The sequence below is a fragment of the Brachycentrus maculatus genome, unplaced genomic scaffold (genome assembly GCF_059751285.1).
Source record: "Brachycentrus maculatus isolate JH-2025_06_01 unplaced genomic scaffold, ASM5975128v1 h1tg000054l, whole genome shotgun sequence".
Lineage (NCBI taxonomy): Eukaryota > Metazoa > Arthropoda > Insecta > Trichoptera > Brachycentridae > Brachycentrus > Brachycentrus maculatus.
Window position 1 is genome coordinate 785134 of NW_028280808.1, and position 20186 is coordinate 805319.

At 31.0% G+C, this 20186-nt stretch overlaps 1 protein-coding gene across 1 annotated transcript in view; it reads right to left on the bottom strand.

The window, feature by feature from the left end:
- The window catches only part of LOC148311974 (dipeptidase 1-like), a 121542-nt gene that overhangs the window by 73436 nt on the left and 27920 nt on the right, over nt 1-20186 (bottom strand). Inside the window, exon 3 of the mRNA XM_088278030.1 lies at nt 19094-19226. Within this exon, the coding sequence (XP_088134156.1) occupies nt 19094-19226 (133 nt within the window). The remainder of the gene's footprint in view (nt 1-19093; nt 19227-20186) is intronic.

The window sequence follows — 20186 nt, forward strand, 5'->3', positions numbered from 1 at the left end:
TGAGGTCGATTCCCTGGGGGGGGTAATTTTTTTTTGACTTCCCAACATTGGTAAAGAAGAATAGGGATGTCTGGGCACTTACAGGGCTTACGACCTACCATGGGCTAGTTAAGTGATTACTTTATATACATGTAATATTATAAAACTCTCACCGAGATTTTTGTGTACCCGTTTCATCGTCAGGACAACCACTACACCTGTCGCCACCCACTCCTTATAATATCCCGACATATTTTGACTAAGATGAAGAAACTGATACGTATCGAAACCGGTAGTCAAAAATCTGTGTGAGTGGTTACATACTTACATTTATGTAAAAAAAAAAGTAAAAATATAATAATAATTTACTTGTATATTTATTTTCTCCGGTTGGACTTCATATTCTTTGAAATATATTTTTCCTCATATACAGCCACATTACAATTACATACATACCTACATATAAACAGATATGTAAGTGTATTGTATATACAATGTACACGAGCGTGTCATATAAATTATTACCTTACTTATAAATTTGTGAAGGTACATAACGTTGTTTTCACCTGGGTACTTTAACTTTTAGCCACCAGAAGTTTAACTAAATCCAAAAGCTTCCTTGAGTCATACGAAACTTTACTTTTCAATTAACGTTATGAATATTTTTTCACATTACTCATCCGTTTTGAAACTGTAGTCAAGGAATTTATTCATCTGTCACACAATTATAGAATGAAATAACAACTATGTAATTTTTCCCACATGAATTTTATTTGACTAGCATTGATTTTCGTCGTAACCAACGTCGAACAATTGAAAATGATTACAAATACCAAGCTTGGTTAGTAAAATAATTTGTTTTCTGTTAAGATTATTATCGACGTCTCAACATAGATGAAGAAGAATATGAGAATCTGGAAGTTTGTAGGACTGACTACGGTCTGATGCTTTGAAGTATGTACCATCCGGGCGAGGATAGGCGGTAAACAAAGAAAAAACTATAATTGTTGAAATTTGACAGGCGCCGTGGTGCAGTTGGGGAGACACACATTTGCGAAACTGGTATCGTGGATTCGATTCTCCTCAATTGCAAACTAAATTATGAACAACTTTGTTTTAACCACTTTTTTATTATTAGTACACTTCACCTTTATACCTACCGGTTTCGACAAGAACCTTGCATCATCAGGGTTTATTAAATTTTAAAACATTAAAATACTCATAATTAATATCATTCCGTTACCAAAACCTTAATTCTAAAATTTGGAAGGGAACGTAATTAATTATGAGTATTTTAATGTTTTTAATGTTTAAGACTTTAGTAAACCCTGATTATGACAAGGTTCTTGTCGAAACCGTTAGGTCAAAGTGTACTTATAATAAAAAAGTGGTTACAACAAAGTTGTTTAGTTTTATAAAGTTCATAAAATGTGCCACAAAGTATCTGCGAAAAACATTCAAGAAATACTTATGTTTCTTTACATATAATATATACATAGATGATGAGGAATATTGAAGCTTGGGCATTTATAGGGCTTACATGATCACTTTGTACACTGCGTTACATTCACCATTCAACCCATAATTGACTACTACACTACTAAAACTTCGGAAGTTATATTTATGCTTCAATTGAAAAGATCTACCATATGTTACATCATTGGCAACAACTATTATTGAAATCAGTAAGTTTTTATTAACAGAATCCTTCATTACTGTGCTTAATTTCAAAAACCATTCACCAATTGATATTAAAACACCTTGCTGAAGTACCTCAAGTTTCATATTCTTCTTTTTCTTTGTTGAAATATCAATAAAATATAAATTACTTCTAAGTGGAGCAAATCCAAAGATTGTGTATAAAAATTTGGACATACTGAAAATATTATGAACGTAATCTTTAACCCCTTATATGTCGGGTTGTAATCCTGTGGTTAGGTGTCTGCTAAGTAGTTTTTTTCATATTTCTCTGCTAATAGGGTGCACGATGATAGTTACAGCCCGATTTTCTCGATATTGTCGCTACAACTTCTCCAATGGAAGGGTTTAGCATAAAACAATCTCAAAAACACGTATTCTGCAGTGTAGATTGCATTGTTCACATGTGTTTGCAGTCAGATTCAATTAGAATGGGTAACTGTTGATGGATCGCAAACCGTTACACCCTCGGATCATCCAGTAGGAGAAATCGTAGCGAGTGTTTTTGCCTAGCGTTATACATGAAGTTTTAGTAACTTTAAACATAAAGAGTAAATCCACTCACAAGTAGGTCTAGGCTATAAAACTTATAAAGTAGAAGCCTAAGTAGGGCCATGATAAGTGATGTTGCAAAAGCCGTAGCTAGATTTCTTGTTCGTAAAGCAGAACTTTCTCGCGAGCATAGTGGATAAGCAACTTTAAGCCAATCTCCATACTTGCATTTAACTTATAAAAATATAAATAAAAATTTCGGGTCATGGAGCATTTCGAGAATACCTCTTCCGTTTAAAATTAGACAACACTCTTTTTGTGAATGTGATGATTTTAGGATATGTCTAATTTTTAAAAAAGAAATATTTAAATGGGAAACAGAATGTGCGAAAAATGTTTGCAATTGACAAAAATTGATGAGGCAATAGGGAATAAAAATCTATCAGATTTAATCGTGCCTTATTTAGAAAATATGATAAGATGAATAAGACGAGTAAATGAACTATGTGGCAAATCTTGATTGATATAAGATGTTGAATCCATTGTATCTATCGTATTGTATTGTATCAATTGTATTGTTTTTGAGGATCAACCTGATTCATGTATTATTTACTATAAACTTAATTATTTTTAAGACATAACTGAATATGCTATAAATCCTTAGCAAGGAGAATTTTCTTAGGCACCTAATAATTTAAACTTTATAAAATAAAACAACTTTGTTATAACCACTTTTTACTGGTGCACTTTTTCCAACCGGTATCAACAAGAACTTTGTCATCATCAGGGTTTATGTACTAATTCTAAAACATTGAAATAATCATAGTAAGGTTATAGTTAATTAAAAAGTAATAACTATAAATAAAATAACTTTATTTTCCAACTTAAGCTTATAACTGCAAATAGTTATAAGCTTAAGTTGATATAAGTGTACCAATTAAAAGTGGTTAAAACAAAGTTGTTTTATTTAACAAAGTTTATAAAATGTGCCACAAAGTATCTGCGAAAAATATTCAAGAAACTTAATATTTTTTTTTAACTTACAGTCAAGAAAATGCCGAATTCTTCGGATAAAATGTACTTTGCACCAAGGATATATTAAAAGGTATTTTTACGATAAGTATTAGTCTTGAAGCACGATTACCATTTGAAAGGAATGAAGCCAAGCTTTGATCAGCAGATATTGGGTGGTGCGGCCTGAGTAGGTTAATATGACGACCGGCGACGGACGTCAAAAGCCGGTGCATTTAATTGAAATAGCATCAAAGGGTTGATGCACACTGCATACTGCGCACAATGGAAAACCCTTTAAAGCTAAATTTCCAGATCCGAGGCGAGATGGAAAATCGGAGCACAATTTGCTTTGTGGATTTTTTGCACTTTACATTCAAATCCAGATGTAGTCGATTCCCAATCAGTCCCATTCAATCAGTTTTTTTTTATCTCTGAATTATCATTCTATCAACCCCATGCCGTTTAACATCCGTTTCAGTATTTTTTTTTTGATAAACAATTATTTAAATATTCAAATTAAAGATTTCAGATACTGGGGTCAATATTTTTAATGCAAAACTTTTAAAATTGTAAATGAGAACACTTGTTTTTTATCACTTGAGTTAAATTTATTTTAACGACTAATCTGTCAGGAATTTGAGGGTCTGCCAGGAAGCCTAGATGCATCTGTATCAGATATATCTATATCAATCTGTATCTATATCTGTATCTATCTGTATCTATATCAATGCGGTTGGGAACTTTCAATAGAAAAAATACCTTACGATCGAAAATATATTTATGCTGGGACATTTTCCTCATCCTGATGGCAGATCTACGCCCTGATAATATCAGATGCCAAAAATGTACGTTATGCTTTTTAATGTTGGCCATACTGACGAGCTCAAAACGCCATGATAATATCAGATGTCAAAAGAATACGTTATGCTCTTTAATGTTGGCCATACTGACGACCTCAAAATACGCATTTGTGTTACGGGTTAACTACGACAATTAACATGTGTGTTCAGTCTTGATAGCTATATAGAGCTTCGTTATCTTCCTCTTTTCTTGTGACAGGAAAAGATGGAGAGAAATTACATACTCGAGATTGTAACGAGGTCGTAAGCCTCTGTTATGAGAAATACGAGTAAGAAAAATAAGAATATTCATATGAGAAACTAAACTGGTTTTAATTTTATCATAAATAAATAAGGTCGCGCGGTTCAGGACAACCACCGCTGACAGTATTTGTCGGTAGCTCTCGTCTGAACTTCGGGACGCGGACCTGAATTGGGAGGATGTAAGGGAGCTGGCAGCCGACTGAAGAGCCTAGAGACAATTTGTGGACTCCATATACTCCACATAAGAAGCGGATATGGTTAAAAAGAAGTTTTATTAATATAACATTCCATACACCTATTGCAAAACTATTCCCTTTTTAGCATACATATGTACTATGATAACGATTTACTGTTCGGAGTTCAAAACCTCTTTGTTTTCATTAATCAGGAAAACGTGTCAATGTTAGTTTGGGGAGAATAGAGATTAGGAACGAATCATCCAAACAAAGCCAGTCTCCAACCAAAGATTCCAATACAGCTGATGATACGCTTTCGTATTACCTACTTTTACATTAATCCTAACTCTATACTAACCCGGAGGTCGTCAAACTGCGGCTCGCCCCCCGCATGCGGCTCTTTGGCCCCTTGTGTGCGGCTCAGCCACAAATGTGTACGTCCGATAGCCTGTGCTGATATGGAAACATTGACGAAAAAGGCACGTGAGCTTTGTTTACAGCTCAAATGACCTGCTTTGTAAGATCTATGGAGGAAGACTTGATGACATGATGAATATCTAGAAAAGTATTCCTGATTCTTTTGATCAATATAAACATATAAGCAAACGCTTGATTTTTATCTTAGTTTTACATATTTATGCGAACATTTTTAAAGAACATGATCCTTCTCAAGAGTGGCTTGAAATTCTTTTTTTTTTATTTCATCGTACAAATTATTATAAATTACAATAATGTGTCCTCACTAGTATTCCCGTGGCGAGGGCACATTTTACGATATTAATTTATAATATTTTCATGAAAGATTATAAATTGTTTTATGACATGCAATCAAATACGATACGGCCGAATGTTGCGATCTGGTAATACCTTATGTAAAAAATCAGAGTAAAATTTCAAATCTACCCACTTCTTTTTTCTATTTACGAATAGCTCTTTTATTTAACATTTCTATTTTTAATGACTTTACAGTTAAATAAAGCAGGTTGTATAACTTTGTTGCAAGATTATCAAAGTTTTTTGACCCTAAGAGGTATGTCTTAACCTTTCCGGGAGTATGAAAATTGTTGTCGGACTTTCTCTGGGGAGTAGGTTCTTTTTACAAGAAAAAAATTTTTTTTTCATTAAATCGACTATAGTAAATATTATGAAGATACGATATACTTATGTTTTAAAAAAAAAAATTAAAAACATCTATTCGAAATTTCCTTACGTTCATTTACGTCCATACTCCCGGACAGGCGTAGTTTGTTTGATATGTTTTTTGTTTTTGTTTTTGTATCTTGTATTTCTATATAGGTTACCAAAGAGCATATCATTGTTAAAAATCTGGAAACGTATTTAAAAATAAAAACTACCACATTAAAACTTCACATTTTTTGTAGGAGATGCAAAGCATTATCTCGAATTAATTTTATAGATACCTTACGCACAATGTATTTATACCAATAAATTTATTTTTAATTAAAGTTTATTTTCAAGCATGATATCGGGTTTATTTAATGTATCCATAGGTAAATAAAAGGATTAAACTTTTATTAATTTAATTAACAGTATACCTACCGATATCGTTTTAAGTGTGAAAAAAACTGGTACTCAAAAAAAAACTCAATCGTTGTACTGTGAATGTAATATTTGTCGCTGTTGACTAATAATTTTTCCGACCACTGTTCTTACCTAATAAAAAACGGAAAACGTAAATCAAAAACAAACAACAACAAAATATAAAATTGAATATTCTGTGTATTTGAGTGAAAATAACAAACATGTTAAAATTTACCATTTTCATGGAAATTTCATACCAAAAATACATTTCCATCTAGAGAGCGGATCTTCATTTTGTATACTCTACCGTCAAATTACCGTCGCTCAGTACCTACCAATATACCCATACCATAATACTTCGTATACTACAAAACATAAACGTGTATCCTTTCAGTATGGTGGCTGATAACGATTCGTTTTACAACATATTGAGTGTGTCCACTCAATATATTTTTTAAACCTGTAAATAATATGAAAATAACTCATTGGAGATAATCCAGATTTGTGAACAAGTATTTGGACAAACTCAAAATGTGTAAATAAATTAACTGGTTAAATCATACGGCAAAATAATAAAATGAAAATAATATTTTGTGGCGTTTCTCATGTATGTGATTATAATCTAAGATTCAGAAAAAAAAATTGACATCTCATCAAAGATGAAGAAGAATATGGAAGTCTGGACATTGTATATATATATACATATGTACATATATTTATATACATAAAAAAAAAAAATATATATATATATATATATATATATATATATGTGTATATATATAAATATATATATATATATATATATATATATATATATATATATATATATATTTATATATATATATATATATATATATATATTTATATATATATATATATATATATATATATATATATATATATATATATATATATATATATATATATATATATATGATCCAATTTTGAAACATTGTGCTTGAATCACTAGAACTTCACTAGAGACATCTATGAAAGAAGCATTTTATTCAGCAGAAACACTTTTATTAGTATGTGAGGTCCGAATTTTGGATTATAGTCACATACATGAGAAACCCCAGAAAAAAAACATTTTCATTTTTATTATTTTAATTTATATTCTAATCGGTTAATTTATTTACAACATTTTGAGTGTATCCAAATACTGTGTTATTTTCTACCCAGTAAAGGAAATTCAGTTTTTTTTACCACTTGTGAATGTAAGTTCATTTTGTGAGTGAACCATTCATGGAATTATTGTTATTAATAAACGCTTCGAAAGCAAATGCACGAAACTCATCTAACCAAGCTGCGTTGACTAATAAAGGCTACCTGGGATAAGTTAATTTGAGATCCCAATACAGCCTCTCCCGTGGCTCAAAAGCTCGCGCAATGACCCGCCAAAGCGAGGGAGACTTTATGCCCCAACCCTTGTATGTAAATCATATTTGAAAAAAAAAATCAAACCGAAAAGAAAAAATATCATTTTTATTCACAACGCCTCTCCGTAATAATTTCATATTTAAATTTCAGACATACTTTTCGTACAAATTCAATATCCTTACTTTTATTGCATCTCTTTATAAAATGAAAAATGTAAGATTTAACAAGGATAAAGAAAACTGATTGTTCCTTTTATAAGATCAAAGATTTATATCAAATCTGCGTAATATTACTATGAACGATCGTTACATTTAAGGGAGATTATATGATGAGGGATAAGGGATGGTTTGCAAATTATGCGCGGAACGTGAACATCCATATATTTTTATACGTAAATTATTACACCTTGTTCCATATAAAGGCCAAATTATGAATTATCTTGAAAATTTAGAAATACAAAAAAACCTGAATTCTAATAATAATTTATTAAATAATATATTGTTTCAAAATTCTTCGCCATTGCTTTCAATTTTTCCTTTGTTTTCAAACTCCGTTCCTTGACTAACCCCTTCCCCTTACTTTCCCCCTATCCTTATTTATAGAACAATTTTATATTTTATATTTTAGTTATTATACAGACCTGAATGATGGAAGTTTAGCTTCTGAAACATGTAGTCTATAATTAAACTCAAGTGGTAAAAAACGAAGTGTTTTCTTTAATTATTGTAACATGTCTTACCACAAAGTTAATGCCGAAACAATAAATAAAATAAGTAAAAATATTCCATTACTTCTCGTAAAATATTGATATCTATTAATACAGCCTTTTTCAATAGTACGCCGATAAAATGAAAGGTTTATTTTTATTTTATACTACTTGTTTCCGGCTGCACGTCACTTTTACCCTGTCTGATTAATGGAAAATAAAGAATTTTATTAATTGATTCGGCAGTCACTTTGTGGTAAAATCTATCCATTTTTAATTAATGTTTTACTAATTAAATACCACTATTTCTTAAAATCTACTGTCATTTTCAAACACCGTATACGGTGTTTGAAAATGATGCGAAATGCATCGAAACACATGTCACAGTAGATTTTAAGAAATAGTGGTATTTACTAAGTAAAACATTAATTAAAAATGGAAAAAAAAGAAATGAGATAGCACGCATTTATAAAATGTTTAATTTCACAGCTGAGGGAATGCATTATTTTAGCATCAGTCAAGGTATAAGCTGTCCGTCATGATCAAAATTTGATTTTGCATGTTGCTGTAATTCTCAATAGATGTTTCTGTAATTATTGTAAATAGGGTGTAATTAATATAATATAATTGTTCAAATACCTGTAAGAGATATTTGAATGCAACATTATGTCGAAATTTCAAGGCAATTTCTTATAGTTAAGCAATAATTTTGCTAACTATAAAAAATATAAACAATGGAAGTCTATTTTTTTATTTATTTACCAATAAAAATGTTTAATCGCTACAATTCCAAAATATAATCCGAAATATAACTTTGTGTGATACAAATTATAAATATAATTTGTATTACACAAAGTGAACGATGAATGATAAGGAGAGTGTTACATTACCATACCACAAAGTTAACAATGCTTTAATTATACGAAATAAAATCATTTTAAAAAATTAAATATTTTATATATACAATTTTACATAAACCATTTTAACGTTGATTTAAATGAAGCGTTTGGCAAGAGCTTTACATATATTTTTTAATTATTATAATTCAACTTTTACGCGTATGTTACAAAAAGTCGCAAAAAACTTTTTTCCCTTTATTTTCCTTCTCCACAAACCCTTTTTTAACCCTTATTTAGACACATGGTCATTTTTGTAACCGACCACTGGGGTGAATCACAGCAAATTACAAATGATTCGTTCGACCGTAATTAATGTTAGGATGGGTCGCTCGAATCATTTGATAGCATCATAGATGTACTTCACATTACATTAAGAGCAGGTATTAAAGGGCTTAGCATTCGAGCACTTGAACAAATAACTCAGCTACAAATTTTTGAGACTATTTTTTCTGCCAAAATACCCTAAACTGGAAACCTTCCTTACAAGACGGGGGTTAACCCTTTAAGTGCCGTATGGTATTAGCATGGCTAATCTTGGTAGCCCATCGACTGTCAGCTGTCGTTCGAAGCTTTTAAGTTAATCTTTGTTAAATCCACAACATAGATAAATTGCAATCTTTATTTATTTATTTAAACTTCATGTACAGAAAATAAAAAAGAACATTGGGGGGCTTTTTGCTTAAAAGAAATATCTTCCAACCAACCAATCTTGTTTAAAACATTTTGACTGTGTCCAAATACTTGTTCATAAATCTGGATTATCCCGCTTAGGAGTTATTTTTTCATTTTTGACATCTCAACATAGGTGAAGAAGAATAAAGTCTCCATATTTACATGGCTTACGACCGTCATAAGCTTGGTTATGTGATCACTTTGCACAACCTTAACATTCACCAAATCTACCCATAATTAACAACCACACTACTCAAATTTTCGGTACTCGTTTTTTTTTCATATCTAGATATATTGATCAAACTCGTGACACGGAACATGTGAGACATGAGTTCATAACGGCCATCTATGTTGGAATAGGGAAAGCTTTTATTTGGCGAAGACTCTCACTTTATATCTTACTTTGTTTTAATAATAATAATAAAACCCTTATCCGCACCCCAATGGTGCATAGGGCACTGTGTCATATAAACGCAGTGTTATAATGATCGTTTATACATGAAGGAAGGGTGATCAGCCCTCCGCTTCAGGTACCAGTCCATGGTAATATTGAATAAATATTACAGTGAAAAAATCACTTATATTTATTTTACCCCTATTGGGAATCGAACCCGGGACCTCCAGAACGGTAGCCGAGCGTGCTGACCATTACACTACGGAGGCGGACAAAAGTCTGCCACTTCATTTTTATGTGAATTATATTTGTAACATCGGTTCTTCAAATTCTTCCTAATTTTTTTTTTTTAAAACAGACATAATCTAAAGCGAGTTTACTCGCTGATTTTGTATTTCTTGCCTTTTGAAAACGGCAACAGTGAGCGAGTAAATTCGCCCTAACCACCTAATAGGTTAATATGTTAATTAAATTCTCTCGATCTAACTATATTAAAATTAACAATAGTTGATAGCGTTTAAAATTTGTAAAGATTTAATTAAAATTAAATTAATCGATTATAGGAAAATAAAAAGCAAAAATTAATTGTTATTTTAAATAAAACAAGACCTACCCGGCCACGCGTTGTTTTGGCTCAGTCTGGGTAAATGAAAATGAAATAAAAATTATGTACACATTTCTAATATTTAATTTTACAATACTCGTGAAGCAGTGAAAATATTAAAAATTTATGAAACAACAATCCAATCAAAACATTTCAAACGTCAAGTGATCCGCTATGGGCAATGTTTTGTATTGCGTGAGTCGCTGTCGCTGCTGCAACAGATGACAGTCAAAAAAAGTTTTTTTTATATAAAACATGTCACACGTTAAAACCCCTATCACAGGTGTTTTTACGTAGGACATTTAAAAACACGCTCCTATTTAGATGCAACGTTGTATCAAAATTTCAAAGAAATCGGTGAATAACATAAGGAGATTAAAGACTTTGAACAAACGATTATTTCAAAACAATATTTTGAAAGTATCCAAATACTTGTTCACTAATACAATATATATATATATATATATATATATATATATATATATATATATATATATATATATATATATATATATATATATATATATATATATATATATATATATATATATATATATATATATATATATATATATATATATATATATATATATATATATATATATATATATATATATATATATATATATATATATATATATATATCTAGTGTGGTTGTCAAATGTGGTAGAATGGTAGAATGGTGAATGTTGCACGCGTGATCACTTAACCAGTCTATGACAGGTAAATACTCACACATTTTCTCTTTCATCTATGTAAAAAATCGTGAACATTTATATTTTCACGTATAAACGTAAATATTATTCAATATGCAATAACATAAGTAGTGTGCTTATTATACAACACAATTTCTAAGTTTACTTTTTTTTATTTTTAGTTAAAAGTCAAATCTTTAGTAACATAAATTGTTCGAATAAAAAAATATTTCCGAGTACTTTGAGATGAAAGTTTGCTTTGATACCGTGTTATTATTTCCTTTTTCAAAGTACTGCTTTCTTCTCAAAGCAATAAATAAAGTCCAGCTTTTGCTTTATTTACGGCTTTTACTAAATAATGTCAGCTTTATCCGCGGCAAGCATTACAGAGATTACCTGTATAACGGCCACTATGCTGTTTCTACTCTTCTACTCTTCTAATACCCTGATACCCTGGTCCATCATTTTAATCCAGACATGGCACCAACTCACTTATCGTCCTTTGCTTTGAAAAATTTCTACTAAAAATGTTATTGGAATTCTGCAATTCAGCTGTTTTTTTTGTAGATCACCATATTTTTTACAAAAAAAAATACACCATTTGATTAGAAAAACGTAGTATTTTTTGACATCTCATCAAAGATGAAGAAAAATATGGAAGTCCGGGCATTTACGGGGCTGACAACTGTCATAGGCTGGTTTAAGTGATCACTTTACACACGTATAACATTCATCAATTCTACCCATTATTGACAATCACACTACTCAAATTCTTGCAAGTTCTATATATATGAACCAATTTATAAACCTTGTTCTTAAATCACTAAAACTTCACTAGAGACATCTATTGGTGAGATGTAAAGAAGCTTTTTACTAAGCAGAAACTCTTATATTAGTATGTAATTATCTGGATTATCTCCTGTAATTGGAGATAATCCAGATTTTGTGAACAAGTATTTGGACACACTGAAAATGTTGTAAAAAAAACGTAGCTTTAAAGTCTTTAAGAGGATTTTTTTAAGAAATTCGAAAACCACTAAAATGTATTGAAAAATACAACTTTTATAGTAATGATTTTATAAATTATCGTAATTGAGGCCGGTTCACCATTTTTTATAAATCATTTCGAAAAGATAATGTACCGTACAAATACGCTCACATGTAAGTGTTTGAGCTACTTTGTCGGAGACTCGTTACTAACTGATCCGAAGAGTTTTTTTCTCGGATTCATATTTATTCATTCCGTTGAGAAATGTGTTCTGTCGGATTCTGGATGTGACGGAAATGACTCTTCAACATACATAATGGATTCTTTCAACATTTCCGTAAAGCGAGGGGGGTTCGGGACGCTTAGATACGCCCACAAAGGAAAAATGTCAATCCCTCTACACCACTTGCAGTGGCAACCCTTAAATAAATAACTATCTTACATTTAGCACATTATCTTCGTACTTCATTTCAGTTACGTACGTTTTATCTCATTTCTCTTATTTTGTGTACCAGCTCTTTCACAACCTACTTCACGTTGAATTTGTGAACTCAAATCACAAATCGCTCACTCCTTTCAAGAGCGTCATAAACCAAAAAACTTGATTTTTCAGGAGAACGTTTTTAAAGTTCAAAAATATAATAAAATGTATTAAAAATAAATATCAAGCCACTTATTGAACTTTTTACTGTGCAACAGATCTTTATAGGTAAAAACTGAAGGTTTTTTCTTCATTTGAAAAATAAACCTTTTCTTCAAAATGCAAAAAACAATACTTTCTGCCCTGTGACGAGTAAATATTAAGTTAAAAATATGCCGCTTTTGTTAAGATATAGTACATTTTCTGGGCATTCCGAAAACATGCACAACTGAAAATTTACGATTTTTTGTTTATGTTGATTTGTTCTTGAAAGCAGTGAGCAAAATGTAATGGGGCTTCTATGTACATACTATATCCTGTTGAGACATTTATAACTTGATAAGTCGACAACCCTTACATAAATTACTGTTTTATATTAAGCACATTATCGTTATTGCATATATTCATTATTGCGTTAATATACATACTTATGGCGTAAAAAAGACGTAAATATTTATAACAAAATTAAATTTCATGCGTTTTTTAACAATAAAATACAATTTAGTAGACACAAAAAAACATTGGTTGATTTTAAACATTTTATATATTTTTAAAAAATACACTCTTATAATTGCGTTAAAACGCATACTCGTAATTGCGTCGAAAAACATTATTCTGAATGTGTTGAAATGGGTATCCAAAATTACACACAAACATGTAATAAAATATAAAATAATAATAATAAAACATCGTATTTGCTTTAAAATAATAATATCTTAATACAGTACATATTTTGCATTTTTCAAACCCTTATCTGCACCCCAATGGTGCATAGGGGACCGCATGAACGAAGAGTTATCTTGATTGTTAACACACGAAGGAACGGCGATCAGCCCTCCGCTTCAGGTACCAGTCCAGGGTTATATTCAATAAATATTAGAGTGAAAAAATCACTTATATTTATTTGACTTATATTAATTTTATATTATCAGGGGTGATAATTGAACATGGGACCTCTAGAACGGTAGTCAAGCGTGCTGACCGTTACACTACGGAGGCGGACTATGCATTAAATATTGGTAATACATAATACATACTATATTGAGAACTCGTTCCATTCGGACAAAATGAAACATGAAGTGTAAAAAAATAATCACAAGGTCCGTAACTCTATAAGTCGATTTCTGTTCATGATTTGTTTTTCTTTCTTTTTTATAATTCAAGATGTTAAAATTCTGAAATTGCAAATATCGCACAATGAAGGTTATTTGAGCACGCAAATGGGTTTTCAGGATAAATAATAAAGAACCGTTGTAGGGTAGCTTGGACGTGAATAATAAATAACATCAATTAAAGCCAGTGTTATCATTGAGTACGGGGGATAGTGTGCATCCCAATTATACTGGCGGAAAATTGTGTTCCAATTTTTCAGGTAAAAAAAGAAACTAAATAAACTCTATTTTTTTCGCCAAAAAATCTGAAAACTTTGATTTAGACTCTCGAACATTCATAGTTGATTTTTATCTATATTTTTAATGATCTAATATTTATAAACCCACATTAACTGAAAACCTTACTTGGGAAAAGAGTTTAAAAATTTATTACAAATTTATTATTTATTAATTTGGGATTTACTTGCAACATTTTGAGTGTGTCCAATATATACATATATAGAACTTCCAAGAATTTGAGTAGTGTGGTTGTCAATAATGGGTAGAATTGGTGAATGTTACACTTGTGGTAAGTGATCACTTAAACCAGCCGTCAGCGTCATCAGATGCTCAGATGCCCAGACTTTTATATTCTTCTTCATCTTTGATGAGATGTCAAAAAATAATGTGGCATCAACTTTGTGGAATGACATGTTGATTATTTAAAATTGTAAGCAAATCACTTGTTTTTTTCCACTTGAGTTATATTTATTTTAATTACTTGTTTCAGAAGCTACAGATGCTTCCGAAATAAGTCGTTAAAATAAATATAGCTCGAGTGGTAAAAAACAAGTGTTTTCATTTACAATTTCATCATGTCTTACCACAAACTGAATGCCGAAACAATATTTTTTTTAATTGAAAACTTGTATTAGACCACTAATTGAGTTTTATTTCACACAACTAGTTTTAAAAAACACAGATGTTTTCATCGACAGGTATTTAAAAAAAACTAGATTTTAATTAGTGGTCTAGTCAAACAAGTGTTTAATTTTTTAATAATTATCAAAATTAGTTATAATGTGGATTTTGGTTTGTCTCACAATTCAGACGATTTTGTTATCTCCCCCTGACGTACTATATAAAACATTAAAATTAATGTGAAACGAGTATCATACCTTTAATCAAAAATAGTTTTTTTTTTAAAACTGCATTGAAAAAAATATAATACATAAAATTAGGTCGCAAAATATATCAAAAATCATCGTCATTGTTTTTGCGTAATTAGGGAAACACAAATTCAACAAATAATTAATGGGTATAGTTCTGTTGTCTCACCCTTACCTAACCACCGGGGGTTTCAAAGTTCTTATTGTCTTACACAAACCAACCCCTACTAGACCGATATAAATCTTAAACACAACTTTGGCTTTGAAGCCTACACACAGAAAATAATTATTCGATTAATCCATCCTCTCGAGATTTCTAAAAATCACATTTCAAAGTTTTTTGATGACGCCAGATATTATTTTCAATTCAGACTGTCAAATTGAAAAAAAATTACAAAAACCTCCATTTTTACTGTGAGTTTTATATGTTTTTTTATCCTTTTATTTCTAGCAAGTAATACTTAGTCCAGGAATATAAAGATTGGGTTATTATCTTTTGATTCGGCATTAACTTTGTGGAATGACATGTTGATTATTTTTTAACAATTAAACACTTAAATATACCCTTTATTTAATATATATATACGACTAGTTTCGAAAACTTACAGATGTTTTCATCTTCTGGTAAAAATTAAAACTCATTAAGTGGTATATTCAAGTGTTCAATGTTTAAAAAATAATGAAGATTTTGATCTTAAAAATAATTTCATTTGTTATTTTATAAGTTATTTGATTATTTATTCAAATGCTTGCAAATGCATTATAATTATGGCCTTTTAGTAAAACTACTAAAAATATCATTCTTTATAAGATTGAAATATTTCAGAAACCTCTCGTATCTATAAACGCAAATATATGTATAACCACCTCCATAGAGTAGTGGTAAATCCGTTGCCCATCAAGATGGAGGCCCCGGGTTCAATTCATAGGGAAGTCAAAATAAATATGGGTTATTTTCACACTCATATTTATTTAATATAATATACCCTAGACTTGTACAACGAGAGCAGGACTGATCACACTGCTTTCATGCAATTTATAATCAAGATAACACTTCATCGATACGATGCAGTGCCTTACTCGCCATTGGGTGCAAATAAGGAAAGAAAGAAGTGTAAGAAATTTACTAACACAATATTTTACTTAATACTATGTTTGGCTTTAAATCTAAATTGTCTTGCAGCTTTAAAGATAAATTTGAATCATTTCAAATTCCCTTTGAATCCTGTAACCATTTATATAACAGCCCCTTAATTTATTAGGGTGACTATTTTCTCAAATGAAATATAAATAAAACTGTTTAAGTTAATCCTTCACCTAATTGTCTCTTCAACCGCCCTTATCTTTATCTATTTGCATTTAAGCAAGCTACGCTTTGTTGATATAAGGTATTAATTTTGCCAGTGAAAACAGCCCTTTTAATTGTCTTGTTAATTAATAAAATTAATATCCATGGCTTAGCTCTTACATTAAGATAAAGAGATATAAGTGTTTCGTTAACTTTAAAATCCGTAAAATTATTATTTAAATGAAATTTAAACAGTACATGTATTCAAAAGATTAATTCTATGGGTCATAAAACTACTCTTGTAGTTATAATATGCGGTATTTTTTTAAAATAAAAAACACAAAAAACTTCTGATTTTTTTATTAGTGAATTAGCGATTCTTTAAAATAGCAACGTATTAATGTATTATTAAGATATGTACATTTATTATAGATATTGTTGATACCAAAAATACTAATGACCATACATAAATCGTGTGTGGTGGGAGGGTCCATTCATTTATTAATTTTTGCGAAATTTACTTATTTGTTTATTTTTATGAACATCGATAATTTTGAAAATTGTTCTTACATATTGATGGCAGTAAATAGGGACTCCACACATTTTTAAGAAAAATTGGCAATATTATAAGGACGTGTCATAAAAAGACCCGCCATTTATTATAGAAATAAATATTAAAAATGAGTAACTGTATATAAAATGAATATCTGGAACGAATCCAAATCCTTCGAGTTTTTTTTTAACACTGAATCGTTAATTTCTTTCAAATATATACGTGTATAGTACCTACGTTATTCCAGTTAAAAACTAACTAACTAACTTACCATCACGCCGCTTCTCCGCAGGGGTAGGCAGAGATAATAGAAGGCCACACCACTCTGTCCTTGCAAACATTCTTCGCCTCTTTCACGTTCATGCATCTCCTCATACATACCCGCCGATTGTTACGACGACTAACCTGTTAACTCCTAACCTGACCACTTTCAAGTATTTGGCATACCTGATCGTGCCATGTTTTTCTCGGTCTTTTTCTGCTTTTTTTCCCAATTACATTCACCTCATAAATTTGTTTTACCGTTCTTTCATCACTCAGTCGTTCTACATGTCCAAACCATCTCAACACACCTCTTGATTTTATCGATAATGCTTTTTTTCCGGTTTTTATGTGTTATTGTTCATCTTTAGAATATTTATTGATGTTATATCTTGTTGTGTACTAGCGTTTGACAGCAAATTAGTATTATTTGTCAAATGAAAAAAATAAACGAATTCTGTGCCAAGAGATCATCATTCATTCGAATTAAATTTCCGGAGCATATTCAAATGAAACTTGTAATGGAAAAGTTCAGTAACATTAAAAATAATGTAATAGTCTGTTAAAAAATATGATGTCTCGTAAAAAATAAACGAAAAGATCGTGATGAAAAATCATGTTGAAGATCTGTTGCTGACAGAGTTAAGATTTATAGCTTCCGGCTAACAAGTAATTGTTGAGCATTTGTATCTGAGATATTAAAGTAAGTTTAAACACAAATTATTTTTCTTTATTTCCATATATCAACGTACGAATAGTTAATTTACTACGACAAAAAATACGGAAAAACTTTCCATTTTTATTATATTTATTTCTCATTTTCTTTAGTTCATTATCTACTCGTACATTGTAAGATTGGCCATTGTTTTTCATATGAGGCATATAAATCATTAATAAATATAATAATAAAACCCTTACCGCATCCCAATGGTGCATAGGGCACTGCTTCATATAAACGCAGTGTTATCTCGATCGTTTACACATGAAGGAAAGGTGATCAGCCCTCCACTCCAGGTACCAGTCCAGTGTAATATTGAATAAATATTAGAGAGAGAAAAATCACTTTTATTTATTAAACCCCCCTGGGAATCGAACCCGGGACCTCTAGAACGGTAGCCGAGCATGCATATAAATCATTAACAAGTATAAACCGTGAACTTTTCTTTCAGACATTTTTGCTATCCGATTTCGTAATAACATCGTGAAAAAAAAATGAAAAAATCGACCAATATTCATTTAACTACGTTTAAGAACAATTCACAATAATCTATTGTACCTACATCCCTCGCAAATAATTACCACTCAGTATGCGCAGTGAGTTAAGCGGAAGGGGGTAAGGTGATTTTTTTAATGGATTTAATTTATAATGAGTGAAAATGAATTTTATTTTTAGATAATCTGATTTTTTCATAATGCAAGGAAACCCATTTACCCTACTTTTTATGCTAAATAGTACACCTTTTTTACGCATTTTTTACACGGTATCGCATAGAACGTATCAACCATGTAAATGAGGAGTTCAGTATATTTGATATTTAGCAAGGGATAAAAAAAATCGTTTTACTATATTTCAAATAAATATTAAAGACTATTGTATTAATATGATCAATAAACCGATATATTTGAAAAATTCTTCTAAAAAAACATTCTTTCATTTATTATTTCGCTACAAATTAAAAGAAATATCGTGTTTTTTTTTATTTCGAAATACTATAAACGAAATGAGAACAGAAAGCAACATATTTTTACCTTTCGGAGATGTACACAGGACCAATTCTGGGTGGTACCTCTCCGTCAGTCTTCTGATGACGTCAATCTGCTCCAACACCAGTTGCACAGCATCTCTATGCTGAGCAGCACATGGAACGTAGGCAGCCCAGAACTAAAAAAAATATGTTTTCATTATTACAGCTTTCAATATAAACAACTACTACTACCGTCACGCCGTTACCCGCAGGGGTAGGCAGAGAGGATGTAACGCCAGACTCTTCTGTCCTGACATACACTCCTCGCCTCCTTCACATCCATACATCTAGTCATACATGCCCTCCGATTACGCAAACTTTTGACACCGCCAGATTTTAGGTTCTGATTGATCTGATCGTGCCAAGTCTTTTTCGGTCGTCCTCGTTCTGTTTTCCCTCTCACATTTGCCACATATATTTTCTTAATCCTTCTCTCGTTATCCATTCGCTCCACATGTCCATACCACCGTAAAGAAGTCTTCCTTATCTTTTCAATTATTCCTCGTTCAATATAGGTATAACTGCATTTAAATTAACATTTTGATATCTCAACATACAAAGATGAAGAAGTCTGGGTATTTACAGGGCTTATGACAACTCTTTGTCCGCCTCCGTAGTGTAATGGTCAGCACGCTCGGCTACCGTTCTGGAGGTCCCGGGTTCGATTCCCAGGGGGGTCAAATAAATATAAGTGATTTTTTCACTGCAATATTTATTCAATATTACCCTGGACTGGTACCTGAAGCGGAGGGCTGATCACCTTTCCTTCGTGTGTAAACGATCAAGATAACACTGTGTTCATATGAAGCAGTGCCCTATGCATCATTGGGATGCGAATAAGGGTTTTATTATTATTATTATTATGACAACTCTTAGGCTGGTAAAGTATAATCATTTAACACATGTGTAACATTTACTATTCTACCCATGATGGACAACCACACTACCGTAGAATGGGGCTACTTGAACTTTGATGTGTTACTTGAGCCCAGTACAAAAAATATTAAGATCGTGGTATCGATCGAAGTATCGTGACAATAAGTGTCACCAGTCAGGGAAACAATGAATCGTGTCTATACGTTCATTATTGTAGACCA